Source organism: Lemur catta, chromosome 1, assembly GCF_020740605.2.
Source record: "Lemur catta isolate mLemCat1 chromosome 1, mLemCat1.pri, whole genome shotgun sequence".
NCBI lineage: Eukaryota > Metazoa > Chordata > Mammalia > Primates > Lemuridae > Lemur > Lemur catta.
Window position 1 is genome coordinate 149,284,772 of NC_059128.1, and position 18,713 is coordinate 149,303,484.

General features: G+C 42.8%; 1 protein-coding gene across 1 annotated transcript in view; it reads right to left on the reverse strand.

Annotated features, from left to right (window-relative positions):
* Window positions 1-1,189: 1,189 nt before the first annotated feature.
* Window positions 1,190-18,713, reverse strand: part of CMTM8 (CKLF like MARVEL transmembrane domain containing 8) — a 97,053-nt gene continuing 79,529 nt past the window's right edge. The window contains exons 2-4 of the mRNA XM_045537511.1: window positions 10,510-10,683; window positions 3,883-3,999; window positions 1,190-1,621 (exon numbers count right to left, since the gene is read on the reverse strand). Coding sequence (XP_045393467.1) covers window positions 1,538-1,621; window positions 3,883-3,999; window positions 10,510-10,683 — 375 coding nt within the window. The 3' untranslated portion in view covers window positions 1,190-1,537. The remainder of the gene's footprint in view (window positions 1,622-3,882; window positions 4,000-10,509; window positions 10,684-18,713) is intronic.

Here is an 18,713-nt window from a genome sequence, read left to right on the forward strand (position 1 = left end):
AGGTGCATGTGCTTCTGTGAGTGTGAGAAGGGGAGATGAATGAATAGAGAGGCAGAACACACAAACTCTGACTAGTTATTTCAGCTTTTCTGCAAAATCAGCAAGTGGGAGGCTGTCCCAGTGATGACTGGGAATTAGCTCCAAAAAGATCACAGCCCCAAATGCCTGCAGGTCTGCTCGGTGAAAGCCCAACCTCCCATGGCTTGTTGACTGTTGGGCTGAGAATGGCCTTGTGAGCTCTCCAACACCCACACATTCCCACATATCCATATCCTACTTCTACCTCTCATTTTTGGAGCCCCTCTCCTCACTACCTCTTTGGGCCTAGTCTACAACCCAAGAACATTCTTCATTGGCACTTTCAAAGGTCTGGGGTGGGTATTACTAGCCCCTGGAGAAATCTCAACTCTTCCATATAGGGATCAACAGAGCTTGGATAAGACATTAAAATCAGAAAAACAGGAGGACCAACATAACAACGAACAACAGAAATAAACAACCTGCTAAACAGGTAAGAGACCAAGAGGTGGAGACCATGGGAGTCATATCAACAGTGCACGGCTTCAACTCCCTTCTCTGTCATCAACTATACTAACGTTTCTGTGGTTTTTTGTTTTTCAAAAGAAGCTCATGTTGAAAAATTACCTAAGATATACTGCTGTACAAGCAATAACCGTCCTACCTAAAAACATTTCCTGTAAGTGCATATCTGCTTTGCCAATTTGAGTTTTTCTCACTATCTGATAATATCTAATAATGAAGTCATAATATATTTATTCACACTGGAGATTTGAGATATTGAGAACTTTTGGTCCCATAGTTTCCACAAAATATGGTACAACATGGCATTGTGGTCAGCAAGATGATTTTAAGGTACATTTAGACATTTATCCTTTTAATGGTTATATAGTTATTCTAATACGTATTAGAAAAAATACCAGGAGCACATCAGTCACAGCACTCAGTGGGCCAACTTGTTAGCATGTGAGAATCATGGGCACAGATCAATGATCCCCAGACTTGGGGAGATGAATCTCTCCTGCCTCCCTGTCCTGGTGACTGTGGACCAGTGTCTCTTGGCAGCATCACAGCTGAGCAGCCCTGTGAGGAGGAAGACTTTCCCACAGCGCCCAACCTCTGGCTTCAACAGTTGGAGGTCACCTTTCTCAAATCAGACACAACATTGGTGGGGATTTTGCAACATTTAATCAAAAAAGAATCTGGCATTTAAAAAGTTAGGTTTCAAAACCTGACACATTCTTAATATTAGCAATTTATCTATTTAAACATTGTCTAAGAAAATAAGGTCTATGAAAACATCAATAAGATACTTAAGAGTTCATTACAAGCTATAACATTTTGCAAGTAAGTATCCAGTTTAATTGTAACAAACAATAATTTGCGAGCAAATTTAACTAAGTATATAAAAACATTAGTTAAATACAATTCTCTGGAAATATACATTATACCTACAGCTGTTTTTACAGTGAGATTCTTCCTTTTTTATTTTCCTTTTAATTATCAAAATGGTAATAAGTCATTGAATGGTCCTGGATCTCCATGCTATAAAACTGAAATATGTATTTCCAGCGTAGCAGATGGTAACCAGGAAGGCAAAGAACTGGAGAAAACAAAGCATAATAGAAAGGGGTTTAGGGCACATTCTAATTAGCAAAATTATCATTTCACCTCCATTGAATTATGTACTCAGGACATTCCCATGAATCCAGGCTTTCTCATCTAAAACTACTTTCCTCATTTACTTACCTTCTCAAATGATTTCTGGCTATGCTGTTTTTATTTTTGGGAACATATCCGGAAAAGCCTGTGGTTCTGCTCAGATAACCTCAGGGAGTACACTTCAGAGTGAATATGGCGGTGGTGCGTCTGAGAAAAGCATGTCATTTCTAATTCAGTACAGGCAATCTAGGCCGGGGCTCAACCTCGGATTGCTACCGGGTCAGTTCACATAAATGAGTTGAGCGGCCAGAGCAAGAAACAAACCCACATGGCATGTGTTGCGTGTGTGGGGCACAGGAAAGCACAAGCCCTTCTTAAGGGGGCAGCCCCTGCCCAGTTCTAGCCCATTGTTGCTGTGTGTTAACTTGAGCCCAGTCTTGCCAAAGCTTGTCATTTTTAATGTCATGTGCACTCATGCTCTTTACCTTTAAATAGAGATTTTCAAATATAAGTAGAATATAATGAACCCCAACGTACCATCAGCCAGTTTTTTTTTTTTTTTTGAGGCAGAGTCTCACTCTGTTGCCCGAGCTAGAGTGCCGTGGTGTCAGCCTAGCTCACAGCAACCTCAAACTCCTGGGCTCAAGCAATCCTTCTGTCTCAGCCTCCCGAGTAGCTGGGACTACAGGCATGCGCCATCATGCCCAGGTAATTTTTTTCTATATATATTTTTAGTTGTCCAAATCATTTCTTTCTATTTTTGGTAGAGATGGGGTCTTGCTCTTGCTCAGGCTGGCCTCAAACTCCTGACCTCGAGTGATCCATCCGCCTCGGCCTCCCAGAGTGCTAGGATTACAGGCATGAGCCACCACGCCCGGCCCATCAGCCAGCTTTAATGTTATCATTTTCACATTGCTGTCTAACCACCTGTCCCCCTCCCCCCTCCAACAGGCTTCTTTTGGAGATGGGATATTTTAACACCAATCTCAGAGAAATTCTTTCTTCTTTCTTTTTTTTTTTTTGAGACGGGGTCTTGCTTTGTAGCCCAGGCTAGAGTGCGGTGGTATCATTATAGCTCACTGCAACCTCAAACTCCTGGGCTCAAGCAACCCTCCTGCCTCAGCCTCCCTAGTAGTTGGGACTACAGGTGCACACCACCACATCTGGCCAATTTTTCTGTTTTTTGTAGAGACAGAGTCTCACTCTTTCCTCAGGCTGGCCTCAAACTCCTGGCCTCAAGTGATCCTCCTGTCTCAGCCTCCCAAGTGCTAGGATTACAGGCATGAGCCACCATGTCTGGCCCAGAGAAAGTCTTAATACCAGTGTTTTAAATTAGAAAAATAATACAGACTTAGAGTTTAAAAATGCAAAGAGAAGTACATAAATTAAAAGGAGGTTCCTCATTCCACTTCCCTCATTTCCCAGTCCCAGTCTCTAGAAGGAACCTCTATTGTATTTATTTTTCTAGGCATTCTCAATGCAAAAACAAACATTTCTACTTTTTAAAAAAAAACTGATCATATTCTGTTCATTTTCTGTTACCTCGCCCACTTAATAAAGTGTTGGCAGCAAGATTATTCTTCGCATGTCTCAAATAGTTTTTCTCCTTCAATGATTTGCCATGCGCCGGCCGCTTGGCTTTCACTCAAGCACAGGCTTCCAGCCTCCTCCCACTTCAAGCCATCAGGAGGCCCCATCAATTTTTTTTTTTTTTTGAGACAGAGTCTCGCTTTGTTGCCCGGGCTAGAGTGAGTGCCGTGGCATCAGCCTCGCTCACAGCAACCTCAGACTCCTCGGCTTAAGTGATCCTACTGCATCAGCCTCCCGAGTAGCTGGGACTACAGGCATGCGCCACCATGCCCGGCTAATTTTTTCTATATATATTTTAGTTGGCCAGATAATTTCTTTCTATTTTTAGTAGAGACGGGGTCTCGCTCTTGCTCAGGCTGGTCTCGAACTCCTGACCTTGAGTGATCCACCCGCCTCGGCCTCCCAGAGTGCTAGGATTACAGGCCTGAGCCACTGCGCCCGGCCGCCCCATCAAGTTTTGATGTTTTCAAACCAATAAGCTGATTGCCAAATTGTCACTACTGCAAGTGGTGCTTTTTGCTGCAGATAACTTTGTCCTCCTGCCTAATTATAAGTAAGCCTTGCAGAGGGAGGAGGAGGAGGAGGACCATGGGGGATGAAGGGCTCACTCACCGACGAGGCCGCCCAGCTGTTGAAGTTGTGGCTGTCCCTCTCCGGGGAGACGGATGATGCATCCACGACGGCAGCAGACAGGTACAAGATGAAGGCGCTGCCATTAAAGTACAGGCCCTAGGAAAGGACAGAGGGGCAGGGTGTTTAGGCAGCAAGGGAGGGTCTGCGTATTTCTGGACCTCGGAAGTGGCCAGAACTGTGCCCTGGGTGTGGTAAGGGGGCCAAGTGGACACCTGTGGGAGGGTGGGGGGCAAGGCTGTGAGAAGGCAGCTGTCAGAGCCTCGGGGAGGTGGTAAGTTCGAGAAGGTTTTACACCAGCTTATATACCAGATGCCGCCTCCTACCTCTGCATTTGCTTTTTTTTTTTTTTTTTTTTCTTTCTGAGGCAGGGTCTTGCCTGTCTCCCGGGCTAGAGGTGCAGTGGTATCATCACAGCTCACTGCAACCTCCAACTTCTGGGCTCAAGCCGGTCTCCCACCCTGGCCTCACAAAGTGCTAGGATCACAGGTGTGAGCCACCACCCCCGGCCTTCTATTTGCTCTTTTTTTTTTTTAAAATTAATTTATTTTTATTTTTAAATTTGAGAATATTATGGGGGTACAAACATTTTGGTTACATATATTGCCTTTGCACCACCCATGTGCTCTTGATTCTGCCCTCAGCACGTGTCCAGATGTAGAGCTGGGAGAGAGCCTCCCCCAAAACAGGCCCAGCTGATCTAACCTGCAGCTTCAAGCAGGGAGGGACATCTAAGTGAGCTCCTCTGCCCTAAATGCAAGTTCTCAAAACTACAAAGGAGATTATAGATATTATTTTAGCCCTTTGGGAACTAAGCTCACCCTTGGCTTCATCTTATTTTTTCTTACTCTTAGAAAAGAGAGATATGTAAATCCAAGTAGGTACTTGGTTTCCAGTTATATTTAAACTCCAGGAAACCATACTCTGACATGTGCTTGGTCCTGTCTGAACATGGGGGAGGGTGAGGGTGGAGTGAAACCAATGCAGAAACCGATGCAGGTGGGAAGAGGGCTGATCTCCAGGAATAGGCCCCCTGTGGTCCAACATCTTTCCCTCAGTAGTTCAGAGAAACAGACCAACGGGGTAGGAGGAAGGGGAGGAAGCAATTTTTTTTTCTTCTCTGAGAAAAAAAGGTACATAGAACTTTCTAAATGCAGGCCCCAGCATTTCGAGATGGATTGTGTATCTGTTACCATCCTTTGCTCATGCTGTCCCTGGATTAGAGCTTAGTCTTTATAACAAGGGCTTCATCAGGGTTAGACCCAGGGTTCAGCTGCCCATGCCATACGTGTGCCATTAGAAATGTGTCCCCAAAGCAGTCCTGGCTTCCCTTGGTGACTCACTGTGATTGTTGGCCATATTTTCTGGTCTACAAACACATCAGTGCATTAAAACAAAAACAAAAAAAACCTCCAACCTTACTGGTTTTTTTTCCCCCACATCACCTGTTAGAATACAGAGTTATGCACGTTTACTATTTGCCAAGTAAAAGACTCCCCACCTTTTGAAAAATGTAAAACTAGTTGAATGTCGTTACCTCTGAGTAGTGGAAGACTTCAGCTTTCATTCTGTACCCTTTTACAGTGGGAGTTAAACTTATTCTTCTTTAATAAACTAAAAAATTTTTTTAAGGTAATACATGTTCATGATAATGAAACAAAATCCAATCTGGAAAGAACAATCTGGAGTAAAAAGGAGATGTCTCCTCTCCGCCTCAACCCCTTCCTCTGGAGTAGAGGCAAACACTTTTATGCAAATGGAGCCATAGAGTTCTATAACTTGCTTTTATATTATTATTTAGAAAGATACCAAAGGCATCTTTACATGACAGTCCAAATAGGCTGACCTCATTTGGCACTCATACCTCATGATTTTTTTCCCCTATTGGTGGGCATTTTCATTTTCCTAGTTTTTCCACGACTGCAAATACTACCACAATGAACATCTTGGAACATGCACTTTGAAGAACCTACACACGTCCAGTTCCCCATACAAGGAAGGATGGTAACAGAATTTCCAGCTGAGCACATGGCTAGAATGAAAATTCCTTGTTTCTTGGGAGGAGGCGTGTCATGTGACCACAGTTAGGCTGATAGCATGCGAGTAGGTGTAACGTATCCGACTTCAACATCCTGCCTCACAGGGGAGAATGTGCCCTGTCCTCCGCCAACTAGAACATGGATGTGATGGCAGGTGCTGAAGCTGCCGCAGCCTGGGCCACAGGCCAGAAGCCAAGTGTTAAAGACGGCAGAGCCACAAGACAGGAGGACCTGGGGCTCTGGCTGATCTCACAGAATGGCTGACTTGCCTTTGGGCTATTTTAGGAGAGGGAAACAAGTTTTAAACCAATGCTGTTTTGAATCTTTTATAGGGATCACTCCTATAATCAAATTGATTATACTCTTAATTTACAAAATGGAAAAAAGTATACAAGTCTCATCCATCTCAAAGGAGCCAATACTGTTAAAGAGCTGTGTAATCTGTAAAGTGCTGCACTTGCCTAATTACTTTTCTTACTCCTGTTTAATGATGGTATCCATTAGACGTTAGTTAGAGGCAGTCATTTAGAACTTGATTGTGCCCTTCAGACGAAGGCACTTGGACTGGTTGGTTAATAGGAGACAGGAACACTCAGTGGATCCCCATCTTGGCCTGGTTGCAATAGGTGACAGCAGGGACCTATTTCCGCAGGTTCAGCTAGGCTGACTAGAGACAGAGCCGAGAGGAAGGTGCCCATTTTATGTCTTTCATCCCTTGCTAATAAGTCAAGTGCTCTGTTCTGGCACATCCTCTGTGGAAGGGTCTTTTGGGAGATAACAAGTAAGACTTTCAGAGCTGCTATGCTGAAAAGACTGCCAAGACACAACACCTGGGCTGGCATGCACTGCTCGGGATGGCACAGTGGAAACGGCCACTCCCAAGGGCTGGAGAACTTGAATATCTGTGTGCACTGGGAGGCAGGCAGACTCCAGGATTGACAACTGTAGTTGGCATGAGGGGACCTACATCCTGTTCCTGGCTATCAAACATCCTCCCAGTGCCTCAGTTTCTTCATCTGCAAAATGGAAATAATCCATTCCATCTTTGTGGAGTTATGATGAAGATTAAGTCAAATTATATAAAATATGAAGGACCCAGCATGACAGCTGGCATCCAGTAGGTACTGAAGAAATGGTAGGAGGAGACAAACACCCTCTGCCCTGTGGAGCTCACAGGGTTTGCGTGAGGTCAGCAGGGATGAGCTACTGAGGATGAATCCTCAGGAAATGCACTTGTGGAGGGGTGCTTAGTGCTATGAAGAGGGAAAACTTTATTGCTTTGAACTTTTAGCTCAAATCTGATTTGTCAGAAAACACATTCAAGCCTCTCTGGGTAAATAGTATTGTAACAGTTATAGCCCAGGAGCTTAGAGGTGTTAGCAAGAACCAGCTGTGGGTCCCGCTGCATATCAAAAATGGATACAGGTCACTCTGCACCTCCCCAGACACATTAAGGTAACGGCCTATTGTTAGGATAGGATTCCAATGCAAAGTTCATGCCCTATCAATCGGGAAACTACATGCAAGATTGGGAAACTCTGGTTTGTTTTGCAGTGTCCCATGAGGGGTCTCCCAGCCAAGTTCCCAGGTCTACCAATCCCTTCCCTGCAATCTTAGTTTCCCTAAATGCTCTGAAAACCAAGAGTGAATTCAAAAGTCATTTGGCAACAAAAGCTGACTGAACTGACAGGGGGGTGATGTGGTCTTTATTATTCCTCTTAGCAGGAAATTCCATGTGTTCTTACAGAAATATTCATGTGTCTATTACAATGTTACCCCAGACTCAGGGGCATGTGTCACGTATTGTAGTAAATGCACCCAATTACCTCATTACCTTTCTAAACTTTGAAAAAAAAGCCTTAATTCACATCTTGCCCAAAGGTTTCCATTCAGGGATTACAGACTTACAACTATTTCTAAACTAGTGCTTCTCACACTAAGAAATATCTGGAAAGGTTGTCACGAAAGATTCCCAAGCCCTCTATAGAGTTTCTGATTCAATCAGTCTGGAGTGGGGCCTGAGATTCTGCATTTCTTGCAAACTCCCGGTGCTGCTGGTGGCCCGGGGACCACAGTTTGAGTAGCAAGACGCTAGGAGCCCCACTCCAGCACCAGGAAACTGCCTCCGCACAAAGTCCTGGGCTGACACCCGCCACATGGCTGATGAGTGCCCGGGCACAGCAATCAGGGCAGCATCTGAACCCCCAGGCTGTTCTGTGAGAGATTCTGCTGGGAAACAGGCGATACAGAAGTCTAGTCAGAGCCTTTAGTTGGTAAATGGAAACTTTTTCCAGTCCTCACTGTGGAGATTCAGTTAACACTGTTTACCCAACTCACAAATGCTTTGAGACGTTACAGAGGTGTTTTTTAGTTGGAACAGTAAATAAAAACCCCAACCAGAGTCAGACATGTTTGACCTGTAGCGTCTGCTAGAAGCAACTGATATTTTAAAAATATGGCTGTAAACATTTTGAAATTGGGAGAGTTCACAAAACAGCCCAGTTTCTAGATTCTTTTAGGAAAACAAACAGAAGATTTAGCAATCCTGGGGGCACGTTTCCAGCTTAATTCTTTGTGAAGTGAAGAATATTCTCAAGTTGCTTAAGATGCTAAGAAACTGTGTCTGGTGGCAAGAATTCAATACCAAGTTGAGTTTGCTCTCTTGCCTGACCCTGTCTGGTCCCTCACACGTGTGAGTGTGCAACCCCTGGCCCCAGGCCGACAGCCTTGCTTAGGGAGATAAATGAATAAACCATTCTGGAAGGACTGAAAGTCCCAGTCTCCTGACTTCTGGTTGGGGTTCTTAACTACTGCTCAGGCAGAGGAGGCCTGGAGCAGAAAGAGATCAGCAAAAAGATATGGACCCCTACTGTGTGTGACTGTGCAAAGTCACAAGACTCCAAACCTCAGTTTTCTTATCTATAAAATGGGGACACACCTTAGGATGGTAAATTCTCATAATGCAAATCAAAGTTATTTTAAAACTAGGATGTACCAGGATGGGGCATTGTTCATATTTTTAAAAGTGCCATTAAAGACAACAGTTAACAGATTCCTTTGTTCCTTCTCCAATCCCACTGCTTCACTTGACTAGGGGGAAAAAAAGACAAATAGTTTAAAACTTTTAATGTAACAAATCAATGAAGGAGTTTTAGGCTTAAGAAGAGAAAAACTGTATATGATCTAGTCCAGAGGTCAGCAAACTGGCCTATGGGCCAAATCTGGCCTATTACTCGTTTTTATAAATAGAGTTTTACTAAGCACAGTCATGCTGCTCATTCATCTAGAAACTGCCTGTGGCTGCTCTCATGCTGCCAGCAGAGTCCAGTGGCCGTGACAGACGGAGCATAGCCCACAAAGGCTACTATACTTCCTGTCTGGTCCTTCATGGAGAAAAGTTTGCCAACCTCTGATCTAGACAACGTAATTAGAAATTGAGACTCAGGCAAAAGTGGAATTAAGGTACTGTTCACTCCTGCATCCCAACAATTTGCTGCCATATTACACTGTCCAAGTTCCTCTTCATCCAAGTTCATAGTCACTGTCTTTAAGACCTCCTGTAGGACTCACCTTTCTCCAAAATGGCATTCCTTAAGTTCCCCCAGTTCACTTTGATGATTCCCTCTCTCTGCATTCCCACAGTTACTATTACAGCAAGGTGCTAACTCTTTAGGTAACTTGGATTTTTTTTAATCTAACATTCAAATGCGTCTTTCTTTCCCGATGCCCACCCAGGGAAGCAGAACCCTGATTCCAACAGATTGCTTCTGCTGCCCTAGACAGCTATGTGCACCTCGTTTGGAATTACTTTTCAAACCTGCAACATTTTATTAAAAACCTTAATAAGAGAATCCTCACTTTTGGATTTGGGGAAACAGTCAAGAGTCAGTCAATCTGCCTTGTGAAATAAAATGAGACTTGTTTTCATGTGGGCTTAGCTCTAAAGGCAACATAGAGAGAACAGAACCAGGTGCATTTTGAACAATGATAGTATTGTTTGAAAGCCTGCCAACTTCACTTCAGTCTACAATCCACAAATAGACTAAATTTCAAATTTGGTTCATAAGTCAGTTATTTGGAACTGGATATTTTCTAATATATTGGTTGTAAACAAACAAACAAAAAAGTATCACCTTAGAGCTCCATTTTCTACATACACACATGTGGCACTACTTGGATTTTTAAAAAAATCATATGGCCACTTCAAATTCCCCAATAAGATTGTCAAGGCTGGTGCCTTGACACACCTATTTCCAGGTGACATTACTTACAGGGAAATGATAAAATACGTCTGCATAAGAGAACCCAGCTTTTCTTGATTCAGTCTTCTGAGAATTGATTTGCGATTTTGCCTAAAAGAATTCCTGGACCTTCCAATGTGCCCAGTTTCATACTCAGGTGCAAAACACTTGAGAGGTAATTAGATAATGTTGAGGCCATCTGCTGTGTTGGGTTCTCCATGCCATGGCCCACCCTTTGTGGGCAGAGAGACAATCTTGAGTTGACTAGTGGAGGACTAATGCCATCCTACCCAGTGGGCACTGGACAAGACCACCCATGGCTTCCTTACCACTGTTGTCCAGGGAACCTGGGGAATCCTGGTGTAGGTCATCGTTATGTAGATAATGAGGAAGAAGACGGTGAGGACCCAGTAAAATACAGCTACAAACATGACCCAGCCAAACGCAGGGACCCGGAAGTACTCAGTTCCCGCGATAAGTGTCCATACCAGCAGTCCCAGAACCTGCAAAATGGTAGAAACAGAAAGGAAAAGAAAAGGGAAGCAAAAGTAGAAAATAAAAAGAAAGTAGGGACAAAGAAAAAAATAATTATACAGAGTGTTAATTGCAACTTTCATGCATATACTACACACACACAACTTAAAAATATAATAGGATTTGCAAACTCACATGTCTACAAACACCAGCAGGGTAACCATGGCAGACCAGGCAGGGACCGCAGCAAATAAGAAAACTTACGTCTTATTTTGGGAGGGGGGTGGGAGGGGTACTCTTAAAACTCAACTCTAGCCAATTGTTGTGGGCTGGTTTCACCAAGTCTTCCATTTATTATCCAGGAGAACACAGAAACTCAAGCTTGTACATGCTAATTTGATTTTTAAATATCAGCACTAATTAAGAGTTTTAAAACACCACATGGAGCCAAACAACACCCGTGGCGGGAATTTGCTCACAGGCTGATACCTGTCAAGGAAACAAGACTGCAGGTCCACGCACAGGCGGTCCCTAGGACTGACCTGCTCTCAAGGGATGAAGCTCTGGGCATTCCCCACCTGCCACTGCTGCCCACCTTGCAGGTGAGAGCGCTTGCAGAAGGGGAAATGAGCAACGGCCAGTCCAGATGCAGACACGCAGTATTTTACTGCAAGTTGTGCATTTATCCCAGCGATAGTCATCCAACTCTTCATCACTGCTGATGAGTAAAACCAACCCTAAAGCCAAATTAATGTCACTCACTGGCTAGAGGAGGACTTCGTCAAGGAAAAAGAGACTGACCTAAACTGTAGGTGTCTTCAGTCCTGGACAAAGGAAGGTAGGAGCAAGGTGCATGCTAACATTCCAGCACCTTCCAGGGACAAGGAGGACTTTATTCCTAAGTCATGAAAAAGTTAGTATCTGAATCACATTCTCAGGAGACAGCACCAGGAGTCCGGGGTGGGCTCTGGCTGCAAGTCCCGGCTTGCTGTGCCTCTCAGGACAAAGTGTCATTTCTGTTTTAGCCTTCTTTGTGGTATATGAAATAAAATACTACAGTAATTCTAATCGCAAGTCTAGGAGGAGAGATTTCACTCATTTGTTCAACACTTGAGCGCCTACAATATGCCTGGCTTCCTGCTGTCAGGCCCTGAGGACAGAGTGGGATACACATTGGACAGGTCCTGCTCACAGACAACCAAAGTCTAGTGGGGGCCATATCTGACTAATTACTAACTATCTGACTGATGGTGACCAATGCTATGAAGCAAAGTGCAGGGTATGATAAGGGTCTACGGTAGGGGGCTATGACCCAGCTGGCAGGCACAGGAAGTGTCACAGAGGGTCATGCCGATGAATAACCCAAAGACTGAGTAAGACCTAGTGAGACGGAGGCGGAAAACAACATGGCAGGTAAAGCGCAGCACATGGGCAATGGTCTGGGGGTGGGAAGGCCCTTACTGCCTTCTAGAACCTGTGAGAATGTGTAGTAAGTTAGGACGTTGGTGTAAAATGTTAGAGAGAGTGGGGAGGGTCAGATGTGTCGGCCCAGGAGGCCTAAGGATTTTGTGCTTTATTCTAACGATGGTGGGAGGGTTTTAAGCAAGAGATAAGATCAGGTTAAGTTTTTATGTGACCACTCTGGCTGCACATGGAGAACAAGCGTGTGGAGGGGAGGGGGGAAGGGTGGGGCTGAGGGGGCAAGTTCAGGGACTGTTGCAATGATCGAGGTAGGAGACAATGATGTCTTCAAGACCAGTATGGTGGCAGTGATACTGAGAAATGAGTGGATTCAGGACAAATGTCAGGAGTAGACGGGACTTTAATAGATTAGACATGGGAGCGAAGGAGGAAAGAGGAGGAGGGAAAGGATAAAGTGGAATGACCCTTGGCCTCTGGAAAGATTCTCAAAGTGGATTAGGGTTTCATTTGTTCAGCTGCAACAATGAAAGAGGAACAGGTTGAGAGGTTGTTGTTCAAGAGCTCAGTTTTCAATCTACCCAGTCGGAGGTGGCCGGGACCTCCAGACAGGGATCAGAAGAAGCGGATGCTGAAGAGAGACGACTGCAGGCCCTTCTTTAAGATCACTAAGCCCTCAGACAGGTTTCCCAGGGACATTTTAAACCGCTTGCTGAGAGCAGCCACGTCCCAGTTACAGTCTGGATGCCTGCGCTGGAAAGCGGGGAAGACTCTAAACATTGCTGTTTCCGCTCTTCCACTCTTTAGAGTTGGATGTTGACGTTCTTTTATCTGCTTGACATTGTATATGAATGCCAAAGAAAAGATCCTTAATGGAGATGTGTTTTTGTGCTTTTATCTGGTAACAAAATATATCCAAAGTGAAGATGTACAAAATCCGAAGATACAATTCCAGAGAGCACTAAGCCTCACACTAATGGGGTTTGGGGGCCTGAATTCATCCTGACAGGTAACCTATCTGTGTATTTCTGACATTCCGTTGCATCAGTTAAGACTGGTAACGATGGGCATGGCAGCATCTGAAACATTTCGGGCTTCTTGATTCAAACCGAGAGGGTCAGAACAGCCCTTGGCTGATGATTCACACACAAACCGTAACAGTGAGGAAGAGGCACCGCTAATGTGTTTACAGTGTCCCTCCACGGGATCACAAGGGCTTAAGAGTTTCCAGCACAAGCCTGTGTCCAGCTAAACAGGCTCAACTAACAGCTCTTGGCTCTGAATGCAAAAATGGTTTTCATTATTAAAGCAAGCGAAGCGTACTGTCCAGGGCTGCATTGTCTAATTTGCTAGCAGTGGTCATCTTTCACACAAAGGGACAATACTGTTAACTGAGCCAGCTCTCAAAGAGCAGGAATACTTGACCCGTGACCTCACCAGCAAACACAGTAAAAAGAATGCCCCTGTCAAGAAAACCAATTGTCCTACCCAAGCGAATTTCCTAGGTAACTGAAATATATCTAGAAGTAAACCTTTTATCTCCCATTATAACCAATACCAATAAAAAAGTCACTCTTCAAAAATGGTATTCATCTCCTGCTTTGTGTGTGTGTGTGTGTGTGTGTGTTTAAGAGAAATCCTAAATCTGTATCCGCTTAGAGTACAAAAGAACTGTTTATTTTTTCCCTGATAAGTATTTTTTTAGGCTAAGACTTTTTGAATGGCAAAGCTAAGGCTTTAAAAAAAAATTTCAAAAGTGATAAACATAGGTAAAAAATCAACACAGAAGAATGTAACGAAATGACAACCCCCACCCCTATTCAGCTGTCATAAATTAAAAAAACAACATTAGCAATTTTGTATTTACCCTTCTTGATCTCTTTCCCTGCATTTATAACCACCACCTGCACATCCTTTTCTTTCTCCCTTATAAGTATGGCTCACTCTGTACACAGTACCTGTAACTTGCTTCCTTCAGTCAGCAATGCCATGGAGGGCACCTTCCATGCTACTCCACACAGATCTATGCCAATTTTAGTTGCTCAATTTTCCATAATTCATTTAACTAGTCCCCTATGGATGGAAATTTAGGTTGTCTTATGTTTGTACAAAAATGTCCAGGAAACATTTTTATAATATATATCCCTGCATACCTGAATTCCAGGATAGATTTCTAGAAGTGGAATTTCTAGGATAAGTATTTTAAGCTTTAGAAGTACTTCCAAATTGCTGTGCAAAACCTTGTACTTATTTACCTTCTCATTAGTTATGCGTGCTCTTCCTTTCCACCCTCACCAGACTAAATTCCCATGTTTTAAATGATTAAAAACCTGATTTTTAAAAAGATAACCCATGTTTTACCTTTCACTGCTTTATTGAAATACAGCATAAAGAAAAGTGTACAAATCCCAGGTGAACAGCCAGGGGACTTTTCAGCAACTGCACAAACCCATATAACCAGCATCCAAATCAAGAAACAGGACATGACCAGCACCTAGAAACCCCACCCCCACTTCTAGTTACTCCTCTCCTCTAAGGGTAACATCTATCCTGATTTCTATCATCCTAGATTAGTTTTGCCGGTTTTTGGTCTTCATATAAATGGAATCCTATAGCATGTCATCTATGTCTGGCTTCTTTTGTTCAATGCAGTGAGAGTCATCCACTACAATGAGTGTAGTTCCGCCATTCTCCTGGCTACACGGCAATGGCTCTCAAACTTGAGTAACCATCAGAATCACCCAGAAGGCTTGTTAAAACAGACGACTGGGCCAGGCACGGTGGCTCACGCCTGTAATCCTAGCACTCTGGGAGGCCAAGGTGGGCAGATCGTTTGCGCTCAGGAGTTCAAGACCAGCCTGAGCAAGAGCGAGATCCCATCTCTACTAAAAATAGAAAGAAATTAGCTGGACAACTAAAAATATATACAAAAAATTAGCCAGGCTTGGTGGTCTGTGCCTGTAGTCCCAGCTACTTGGGAGGCTGAGGCAGGAGGATCGTTTGAGCCCAGGAGTTTGAGGTTGCTGTGAGCTAGGCTGATGCCATGACACTCTAGCCTGGGCAACAGAGTGAGACTCTGTCCCAAAAAAAAAAAAAAAAAAAAATCTGACTGCTGGACCCATCGTCAGAGTTTGTAATTCAGGTCTGGGATGGGATCTGAGAATTTTGTTAGAATTTTTTTTTCTACTAAGTTCTCAGGTAATGCTGATGCTGTTGGTCCAGGGCGTACACATTAAGAACCACTGATGTACACAGTATTCTTGTTTCTGTTTTAATTTGCATTTTCCTAAGCAGTGGTGAGAATGGTAGAACATTCATTCAAATGTTTATTAGCTACTTATAGTTCCTCCTTTATTTATTGATAGGTTTTTAAAAATCACCTTCTGATTTGTAGAGATCTTTACATAAAAGGGACAGTAACCAACAACATAGGTGGCAAATACTTTCCCCATACAGTTTAGTTTTTTTAAGCTCATGGAGTCTTCTGTCATACGGAAGTTTTAAATTTTTACAAAATTAATTGGTTGCTCTTTAACTCTTTCATTTCTACCTGCTTAAGGAGGTTTTCCTAAACGTAAGAGTATAAAAATATTCTCCTACATATCTTTATGGTTTCATATGTACATTTACATTTTTAATACAACTAGAATTGAGTTTTATATATGGGGTAAGAAAAAGCTTTTTTTTTCTAGCAGATGGACAATTGATCCAATATTAGGTATTGGCGATTCCCATATATTGGGTCAGTTTCTGGAATCTTTATTCCATTCCACTCATTTATGTTCACTGCTGTGCCAGTGCCAACTGCTGTAGCTTCAGCATGTATTTTGGGCTTCTGGGTAAAAATGTCAGACTGAACACATGAATCTAATTTTGTTCCCTGCAAAACCCTTTTAAAATTTTCAAGAGGATGGGATGAATAGGAAAGAAGGCAAAAGTATTAATAATACATTTTTATTAATAAAAGCTTAGAATACGTAAGGACAAGGGATAACTGATTTAACCACTCTAAGAACAGAGTTTTAAGCTGGTTAACAGGAAAGTCAAGAACCAAACCAGCCTTGCTGTAAAGTCTGAAAAGACTCAGGTACCTCTAGGACTGGGAGCAATGATGGGGGCAGGATAGGAGTGGCTAAATGAGGAGGACTGGTTGAAAGCTCTTTGGAAGTGGCTTGGCCCTTACCTTCTGCTCTACTGCAAACTGCTGGGTGGCTGTCCCGCCTCTGTCATTAGTCAGAAAGTTTATTCTTTAGATCAGGATTCCTCAACCTCAGCCCTATTGACTTTTTGGGCCAATAATTCTGTTGTGGAGGGCTGCCTGTGCATTGTAGGATGTTTACTGCAGTATCCCTGTCCTCAATCCACTTGGTGCCAGCAGCAAACCTCCATCTCTCCCCTCTTAATGGCAATCAAAAATGTCTCCATTGTCCCCCGAAGGCAGATCACTTCTGATTTAGAAACATTCTAAAGAAGGTAAAACAAAATAGAGAGGCTCTTGATTGAGGGACATAGTTGAAAGTTTGGGCATTGTACTGAAAACGTAGAGTTTAGATGACTCAGTATGAAGACTTCTCCACTCTTCCAATCCCTAATCTTTCCCTCTACTTGGTTCTTAGAATACTGGCAGCCAGGTCTTTGCTCGCATAAGAGAAAAGAGATGAAGGTATTGACTCTGGGGACTCCATAACACAGCCTAGCCAGGGACAATCTACAGTGAAGCTCAAAGTTCATAAGCCCCATCCACATGCTCAGAGACTCCGAACAGCTTTGCACTCTTAAAACATACGCAGATAACCAAGATTACCCGATCTACGAAGAATGCAAAGCCCGTATAACAGGGCAGAGAGCTGAGACCAAAAAATAAACTGGAAGAAAGTAGCTCTGAAGAGGAAAAATAAAACATTTTAAAAAAATCATCAATAATCTAGAGAGAAAAGACATTACAATAGTGAAAAAGAAACAGGAGGTTACAAGGAAGACACAAATAATCCTTCAAAAACAAAAATAGTTTTTGAAATTAAAAATAGGATAGCGGAAATTTAAAATTCGATAGAAACATTACATGATAATATCGAGAAAACCTCCTAGAAAAGACAGTAAAAACCAACCAAACAAACAAAAAGTGAAAAACAGGTGAGAGAAAGTAAATAAGTTAGAGGATGGGCTCAGGAATTCAAACATCTGATTAATAAGTTCCAGGACAGGTGCCTCAGAGACTGAAGGGAAAGAAATGAACTATGAAATAACAAGAAAACTCAGAATTTAAGGACACGAATTTCTCCATAAAAGGTCTCCTTTGAGTAGTCAGCACAGTGGATGAAAATAGACTCAAACCAAAGTACGTCGTGAAATTTCAGAACATTAGGTACAAAGAGAAGATTCTTTAAACAACCAAAGAACAAACAGGTCACCTACAAAGGAGCAGAAACAAGAAAGGCTTTTAACCTTTTCTAAAAGCAAATAGGATGTTAGAAGACAATGGCCAATGCTTTAAAATTTCTGAAGGAAAAAGATTTCTAACCTGTAGATTATCCAGCAAAATTATCAATGAAGAGCAAGAGGAGAATATATATTTTTTTCCAGACATGGAAATGTCTAAAAAATTTACCTTCCATGCATTCTTTCTCAGGTATCTACTGTAGGCTATGACCCATCAAAGTGAGGACATAAACTTTAAAACAGGAAACATGGACTAAATCAACAGGAGAACTACACAGAAGAGAGGTGAAGGTTATGTAACCCCCAGATGAAGAGAAATCCAAGCATCAGGAGCCCCAGACACAGAAGGTAACCAGGCCAGACTGGAGCAGAGTGACTTAAAAGATAGCTGTGTTAAAGGCTCTTATCTGTCTATACCTCTCATGTCATTTTACTTTCTTTTTAATCTGTTGAAGCTATTTGGGGATTTGTTTCACCATAATGTGTGAGGAAACCAAGAAAGAGGAAGATAAAGGAAACAAGAAATTCAACTGGATAGAAAGACAAAGGGAATCCCACAGATGACAGTGAAGGGAGGTCCCCAGGAGAAATACCTCCAAGATAAAAATTGGAACTCTGATTGTCTGATGTGATTGGCCTTGTGGGAAACTTTACTGAGAGGCTATTGGAAAAACATGAGACAAATTAGCTACAAAGAAAATTAAGCATATAGAAAAATTATACTATATTATTAACCTTAGTTAAAACTGAAAGAATTCAATGTTTACTACCCTCAACTCTAAATAATATTTGCATAAGAATAAATGCTGAATGTTGACTTAAATTATAAGCTAATTGTAACATGGAGAAAGAAAGCTTCATTCATGTAGATGGTGCTACAGACCAAATGGTGTTCCCACAGAATTCATATGTTGAACCCTAACCTCCAGTGTGATGGTATCAGGACGTAGGGCCTTTGGGAGGCAATGAGATATAGATAAGGTCATGAGGGTGAGGCCCTCATGATGGGATTAGTGCCCTTATAAGAAGGGACAACAGGCCAGTGCAGTGGCTCACGCCTGTGATCCTAGCACTCTGGGAGGCCAAGGCGGGAGGATTGCTTGAGCTCAGGAGTTCAAGACCAGCCTGAGCAAGAGTGACATCTAATCTCTACAAAAAATACAAAAATTAGCCTGGTGTGGTGCATGTGCCTGTAGGCTAC